Below are 8,516 nucleotides of genomic sequence, written 5' to 3'. Positions count from 1 at the left end.
CTAGTAGTTCTCATTACCACAAAGGTGCAGGCACACCTTATTTCTCATACCAGTAGAAAGATGTTCTTGTCGGAGGCCATATGTTTCCTTTGTGCTTTCTTTCAGTTAGCGTTTCCCCTCTTATGAACAATTGACAATTTCCTTAGATGAAAAAGTAACTATGGCTCGGACTCTGATAGTTCAGCATGATTCATAGACGTTACCTTGTTCTCACAAATTCGATTGAAACTTTTTTACTGAAACGCTTTAAGGCACCATATTGAGCCAAATGCAGTTCATGAAATTGCATGTACAGCCCTGCCCTGAGTGAGCTTTTTGTTTTCAACTTCGTTGAGTATAGACGGTGTGAATTGTGACAGCGCTCTGGTAACCTTGTTTCTGACCTGCTGTTGATTTGCCCTGTGCAGCCACTAGTCCCAGTAATTGTAGCAGTCTGGTTATTTTCAGCCGTAGCTTGGCGGAGGCGTGCTCGGACGGGGATGTCAATGCCGTGAGGAAGCTGCTGGATGAGGGGCGGAGCGTCAACGAACACACGGAGGAGGGAGAGAGTCTGCTCTGCCTCGCCTGCTCTGCCGGATACTATGAACTCGCACAGGTAGAGTACAGACTAGAGGTCGACCGATTTCATGATTTTTCAACGCCGATACCGATTATTGGAGGACAAAAAAGGCGATACCGATTAATCGGCCGATTTTAATTTTTAATTTTTAATATGTATTTATATATATATATATATCATACACACACACACATTTTTGTAATAATGACAATTGCAACAATACTGAATGAACAATGAACACTTTTATTTTAACTTAATATAATACATAAATAAAATCAATTTAGTCTCAAATAACATGAGAACATATGTTAAAACGAACCACCAGCTTTCATGGGTCTTCAATATTCCCAGTTAAATTTTAGGTTGTAGTGCAGAAAGCAGAGCTTGTCTGCATGGTCCCCTGTCAGTCTGCTCCTCCGCGAAACACAGACCTTATTTGAAGTAGATCAAGACATTCTCTATGGAAGACATGAACGGTAAAATAACGAAGGAACCCCTTTCAAGTTCAGCCGCAAGTTATTACAGGAATTATAACGCGTCGACTATTTCTCTCTAAACCATATAACTTTGACTAATCCGGAAACTATCCCCTCGAAAACAAMACGTTTATTCCGTTCCGTATTTTATCTAACGGGTGGCATCCATGAGTCTAAATATTCCTGTTACATTGCACAACCTTCAATGTTATGTAATAATTACGTARAATTCTGKCAAATTAGTTCGTAAAGAGCCWGGCGGCCCAAAYTGTTGCATATACCCTGACTCTGCGTGCAATGAACGCAAGAGAAATGACACAATTTCACCTGGTTAATATTGCCTGCGAACCTGGATTTCTTTTAGCTAAATATGCAGGTTTAAAAATATATACTTGTGTATTGATTTTAAGAAAGGCATTGATGTTTATGGTTAGGTACACATTGGAGCAATGACTGTCATTGATTGATTGTTTTTTATAAGATAAGTTTAATGCTAGCTAGCAACTTACCTTGGCTTACTGCATTCGCGTAACAGGCAGGCTCCTCGTGGAGTGCAATGTAATCAGGTGTTAGAGCATTGGACTAGTTAACTGTATGGTTGCAAGATTGGATCCCCCGAGCTGACAAGGTTTAAAATCTGTCGTTCTGCCCCTGAACGAGACAGAACGTTCCTAGGCAGTCATTGAAAATAAGAATGTGTTCTTAACTGACTTGTCTATTTAAATAAAGGTGTAAAAAAATATATAAAAAAATTGGCAAATCGGCGCCCAAAAATTCCGATTTCCGATTGCTATGAAAACTTGAAATCGGCCCTAATTAATTGGCCATTCTGATTAATCGGTCGACCTCTAGTACACACACACACACACACACACACACACACACTTTAAATACTTTATTGAATCCACCATTCACATTACATGACAAAGGACTCAACAATTTCAAGAGCCGTTGACACAAGGAGACTCACAGGAACAAAAAGCACCWTCTCCTCCACACAGCTAGGCTGCCCATAACCGCCAAAACAGAACACTACTGAGGCAACTGCCTTGCTCTGCTCTTAGGAAGGCCTGCAGTCTGGAGACCATGTACAGTAAGCCTATGTATGTGGCTGAGACTGCCAAATATCAGTGCCACCAACCTGCATCTTTATCCCAGGTTGTGTAGGAGTGATATGAGAGGCTGGTATTTTCGGAGCATGTCTGCAAAAGCCTGCTCCAATCTAACAGTCGAATGAGCAGCCCACTTCCAGAATCAGCACCTCCCTCTGGCCTCCCCCACAGCAACAATCTCTGGCTCATTTGGCATACAAGAAAACACATCATCAACATCAAACCAGGCTCCTCTGAGACACACACACACACACTCTGTCTCATCTTTGTTTTTTTAACTACTCACGTAATACTGCTAGCATTGCCCTGCCTTGCTTTTAATCCGTAGTTCCATCTAGTTCTGTAATCCAATACAGTTGTATTCAAATTATGGCGGACCCCAATTATTCGACTGTTTGGTTGTTAGGCTGTTGTTTTATGTGTGTGTCCAAGAAAAGCTCAAATAAACAAAGATAACTATATAGTACCAGTCAAAAGTTTGGACACACCTACTCATTCAAGGGTTTTTATTTTTACTATTTTCATCATTGTAGAATAATAGTGAAGACATCAAAACTATGAAATAACACATATGGAATCATGTTGTTGTTAGGGTTCGTTCCTTGGTCCAAGTTGATTTATAGTGGAATGTCTGACTAGTCTTGTCTCCTACACTCCCCTGCAGAGTTCTGTCTCAGTCACACATTTCTCAGAGGGGTCTCTTTATAAGAGGCAGAGAGAGAGAACTAGAAAACAACTATGGAACAATATTAAAACCTCAATGTGTATATATATATATATTGTTAAACTATAGTCTAGGACCCTGTAAATGTAAGGAGGGAGGGGTCTTATAACCCCTCCCCTTCTATTAATACAACATAAGCATAATCAATTATTCTAATACATCAATCATTTGATACAGCCCCAATCATGACCCCTAGGTGAACCTCTAACATTTTAACCAAAAAAGAGAAGTGTTCAACAAATCAAAATGTTATATTTGAGATTCTTCAAAGCAGCCACCCTTAGCACACTCTTAGCATTATTTCAACCAGCTTCATGAGGAAGTCATCTGGAATGCATTTCAATTAAAAGGTGTGCCTTGTTAAAAGTTAATTTGTGGAATTTCTTTCCTTAATGTGTTTAAGCCAATCAGTTGTGTTGTGACAAGGTAGGGGTGGTATACAGAAGATAGCCCTATTTGGTAAAATACCAAGTCCATATTATGGCAAGAACAGCTCAAATAAGCAAAGAGAAACGACAGTCCATCATTACTTTTAAGACAATAAGGTCAGTCAATCTTTTTGATTACTACATGATTCCATATCCGTTCTAGTTTTGATGTCTTATTCTGCAATGTAGAAAATAGTAAAAATAAAATCCCTTAAATGAGCAAGTGTCCAAATTTTGATTAACCACATGACAATGATTTTGAGATGAAGACTTATTATAAATTAAATGAAACTCTTCCTCAAATGTGCATATGAAAACTACCTGGCACTCGGATTGGTAGAAATGGTGAGATAAATTGGCATTCCACATGAGAAAGTTTGCTGACTCCTCGTGTAGCCTATTGCCGGCCACTTCAGGAGAGTAATAGCAGAGTGTCCGAAAGGCCAGTAGGATGCAGACAAGGAGGATGGCCGGACGGTTTTGCATTTTCCGGTTATCATGATCTCTGGCTCCCTCTTGGCAGTCGTTTGTGTCTTATTTCATAAACAGTGCTCTTAATGCTTCAGACAAGCTTAATGCATATGTGTTTTTTTATTCAAACATATATGGTGTCTGTGTACGGAAAATTACAATCGATTGGTTGAAAGAACAGAATAGATTAAAATGTTCTACTGCCAACTGGGGCTTTGTGGTTGTGCCTGGGTTCTGTTGCAAGCACTGATGTTGTCTGTTCTCCTGCAGGTCTTGCTGGCCATGCACGCTAACGTTGAAGATCGGGGCATCAGGGCGCTCCCGCCCCTCATGGCAGCAGCCAGCGGCGGCTATGTAGACATTGTCAAACTGCTCCTGGTACTGGGGCTGATGTGCAACGAGACGGTAAATACACCAAGTCACATTCGCTCAATCAGACAGTCTCATACCCTGACTACACCGCTCGCGTCACGTGCGCGACCGTTTGCAAATATAAATGTAGAATCTTATTATTCAATTATTGCCCCACACTGCTCGTGCTCGTCCCGAGCGTCTGCGTTGCCAAGGGCTAAAATTGAAGTCCTATTTCTGACGCAGATTGCGCCTCACATCCTGCCTCTCCCATCTCCTCATTGGTTTATAGAACAGGTCCCAGTGCCATCTCCTCATTGGTTATCCCCACGTGGGTGATTGAAAGACGAACTGTGTTGCCAGTCCTCGTGTAATACTATGAAAGTTGATGCCAATCAGCATAAAGTTCGAAGATGAAAAGCCTGGAAGGAGCGAGATGACTTGAAACGATTCGGTTGACCGTTTTATGTGTAGATTAATTGTTGGAGTAGAGGACCTTGTGCTTTCAGGTAAAATAACAACTCAATATTTTATCCCAGGACAATTAGCTTGCAACAGCAAGCTAGATAAATAGGACAATTAGCTAGCAAGTGCAAACTAACTAGCTAAATTCCCATACATGTTTAATGCTTTTTCGACCTGTCCCAAATTAATGTAATTGGTTCAGAGTTTGTTTTGATATTTTAACCTGCATGTCGTGATCACGTTTGGTGTAGGGGGACAAAATACATTTATGCACGAAGGCGCTCGCGCACAACCGGTTGGGTTCCATGTCAACTTTCCCCCACATGCAGTTATAAGTGAGGGAAAAAAGTATTTGATCCCCTGCTGATTTTGTACGTTTGCCCACTGACAAGAATGATCAGTCTATAATTTTAATGGTAAGGTTTATTTGAACAGTGAGAGACAGAATAACAACAAAAAATCCAGAAAAACGCATGTCAAAAACGTTATAAATTGATTTGCATTTTAATGAGGGAAATAAGTATTTGCCCCCCTCTCAATCAGAAAGATTCTGGCTCCCAGGTGTCTTTCATACAGGTAACGAGCTGAGATTAGGAGCACACTCTAAAGGGAGTGCTCCTATCTCAGTTTTCTACCTGTATAAAGACCACTTCCACAGAAGCAATCAATCAATCAGATTCCAACTCTCCACCATGGCCAAGACCAAAGAGCTCTCCAAGATGTCAGGGACAAGATTGTAGATCAACACAAGGCTGGATGGGCTACAAGACCATTGCCAAGCAGCTTGGTGAGAGGTGAACAGTTGGTGCAATTATTCGCCATGGAAGAAACACAAAGAACTGTCAAACTCCCTTGCCTAGGGCTCCATGCAAGATCTCACCTCGTGGAGTTTGCAATGATCATGAGAATGGTGAGGAATCAGCCCAGAACACACAGGAGGATCTTGTCAATGATCTAAGGCAGCTGGGACCATAGTCACCAAGAAAACATTGGTAACACACTACGCCGTGAAGGACTGAAATCCTGCAGCGCCCGCAAGGTCCCCTGCTCAAGAAAGCACATATACATGCCCGTCTGAAGTTTGCCGATGACATCTGAATGATTCAGAGGACAACTGGTGGAACATGTTGTGGTCAGATGAGACCAAAATGGCGTTCTTTGGCATCAACTCAATCTGCCGTGTTTGAGGAGGAGGAATGCTGCCTATGACCCAAGAAACCATCCCCACCGTAAACATGGCGGTGGAAACATTATGCTTTGGGGGTGTTTTTCTGCTAAGGGGACAGGACAACTTCACCGCATCAAAGGGACGATGGACGGGGCCATGTACCGTCAATCTTGGGTGAAAACCTCCTTCCCTCAGCCAGGGTATTGAAAATGGGTCGTGGATGGGTATTCAGCATCCAATGACCCAAAACACACGGCCAGGCAACAAGGAGTGGGCTCAAGAAAAAGCACATTAAGGTCCTGGAGTGGCCTAGCCAGTCTCCAGACCTTATCCCATAGAAAATCTGTGGAGGGAGCTGAAGTTCGAGTTGCCAACGTCAGTCTCGAAACCTTAATGCACTTGAAGAAGATCTGCCAAGAGGAGTGGGACAAAATCTCTCCTGAATGTGTGCAAACCTGGTGGCCAACTACAGAAACATCTGACCTCTGTGATTGCCAACAAGGTTTTTGCCACCAAGTACTAAGTCATGTTTTGCAGAGGGGTCAAATACTTATTTCCCTCATTAAAATGCAAATAAATTTATAAAATTTTTGACATGCGTTTTCTGGATTTTTTGTTGATATTCTGTCTCTCACTGTTCAAATAAACCTACCCATTAAAATTACAGACTGATAATTTCTTTGTCAGTGGGCAAACGTACAAAATCAGCAGGGGATCAATACTTTTTTCCCTACTGTATACATCTGCTGTGAATGTCCACAAACCATAACACTCGTCCTTGTCTTTGTCAGGTAACACAGCGCTGACGTATGCGTGTGCGGGCGGCTTCCTGGACGTGGTGAAGGTGCTGCTGAAGGAGGCCCAACATTGAGGACCACATGAAAACGGCCACACCCCCCTGATGGAGGCGGCCAGCGCGGGACACGTGGAGGTCGCCCGGGTGCTCCTGGAGTACGGTGCTGGAATCACACGCAACTCCAACGAGTTCAGGAAAGTGCGCTTACGCTGGCCTGCTATAAAGGTCAGTCCTGCCACAATGAACCCTCCCCATGCATCAGAGCGATCGGGAGTCTTGTCTAGAAATCCTTGACACAAGTGATCTAATGTTGTCACGTATGTTGAAAGTATGAATGTTAACAGGAATTGTAATTGTAGGGAAGAAGCACCCAGAGCATTGTTTATCATTGTTCCCACCACAGGGCACCTGGACATGGTGCGTTCTTGTTAGAGGCTGGGGCCGACCAAGAGCACAAGACAGACGAGATGCACACAGCACTCATGGAGGCTTGTATGGTGATACACACACACACACACATGAACGCATTTTGGTTGTGCAGCACAATTAAATTGACAAGGTGCAGTATGGCTGTGCACATTGGTGAACCCTGTTGTCTCTGCCCTCTTCAGGACGGGCATGTGGAGGTGGCGCGGCTGTTGTTGGACAGCGGGGCGCAGGTCAACATGCCTGCTGACTCGTTTTGAGTCTCCGCTGACGCTGGCGGCCTGTGGGGGCATGTAGAGCCTAGCTGCCCTGTCTGTCGAGAGGGGTGCCAACCTGGAGGAGGTTAATGATGAGGGATACACTCCACTCATGGAGGCTGCACGAGGAGGGCCACGAGGAGATGGTAGCGCTGCTTTTGGCACAGGTATGGACTTCTCTCTCTCCGTTTGAATAAACTAGTTCGGTTTAGAGATTTTCCCTACTACAGATGTAGGATCTTTATTTGATCACCTTTTGTTGCTGGAGAATTTTTCCGACACTGCAGGCAATGCAGATGAGCTTTGTGATTTACATAATCCACTGAAACCACCCACTAAGCCACAGTTATGTTAACACTCTTGCACTTTTAGTCATCCTTCTTTGGCCAGCTAATAGCCTAAACACAGATTAGCAACATTATGGACTTAAACTTTTAAATCCTGTTGCTGTAACTATACTGAGTGTACAGAACATTAGGACACATGCTCTTTCCATGAAACTGAACCAGGTGAACGCATGCCCGTATTGATGTCACTTGTTAAATCCATTCATGTCAGTGTAGATGACAGGTTAAAGAAGGATGTTTACAGCCATCATGAGACTTTGCAACATAGATTGTGTTATGTGTGCCCATTGAGGGTGAATGGGCAAGCACATGTTAAATGCCTTTGAACTGGTTGGTAGTAGGTGCCAGGCGCCTGTTTGAGTGTCAAGAACTGCGAAGTTAGCGGCGTTTTTCACGCAACGTTGCAGTTTCCGTGCGTATCAGAATTGGGTCCACCACCCAAGGACATCAGCCAACTTGACACACACTGTGAAAGCCATTGGAGTCAACATGGGCCAGCATCCCTGTGGAATCTTTCGACACTTTGTAGTCTCATGCCCCCAGATTTGAGTCTGTTCTGAGTGCAAAGGGAGTGCGACTCTAAGATTGGGAAGGTGTTCTAATGTTTTTGTGGACTCGGTTGGTAGGTTCATTAAGAATCCTACACCTGTTTATGTCGTCCAAGCCTTAAGTGTTGAGGCAAACTGCAGAATCTCGTTTTGGAAATAAAAATGAAGGCATGTAATCAGTGATATGATGTTCATTGTTCCATTTACAGAATCATTTTCTTACTGAGTTAATGCAAAGGGACAAGCTGCTTTTCTATACAACGGGAAAATCAATTCTGGGGTCAATTTTCCCAAACGTCGGAATGAATTAGGTATTCCTTTTAAAATTTTGTTCCAGGCCAAATCATCTGATGAATCTTGTCCCTCTGTCTATGTTGTTTCTGTGTCT

At 43.1% G+C, this 8,516-nt stretch overlaps 1 protein-coding gene across 1 annotated transcript; it reads left to right on the top strand.

Annotated features, from left to right (window-relative positions):
- Positions 1-407: 407 nt before the first annotated feature.
- On the top strand, positions 408-6,625 carry LOC139026049 (ankyrin repeat and KH domain-containing protein 1-like; the record flags this gene model as incomplete). Its single annotated transcript, XM_070441349.1, has 3 exons — positions 408-595; positions 4,041-4,188; positions 6,546-6,625. Coding segments are annotated over 3 exons (416 nt in total), but the record flags the coding sequence as incomplete, so codon positions are not given.
- Between the last annotated feature and the right edge of the window lie 1,891 nt (positions 6,626-8,516).

Source organism: Salvelinus sp. IW2-2015, unplaced genomic scaffold (assembly GCF_002910315.2).
Source record: "Salvelinus sp. IW2-2015 unplaced genomic scaffold, ASM291031v2 Un_scaffold3785, whole genome shotgun sequence".
NCBI classification, from domain to species: Eukaryota; Metazoa; Chordata; class Actinopteri; order Salmoniformes; family Salmonidae; genus Salvelinus; species Salvelinus sp. IW2-2015.
This window is presented reverse-complemented; position numbering and strand designations above follow the sequence as displayed.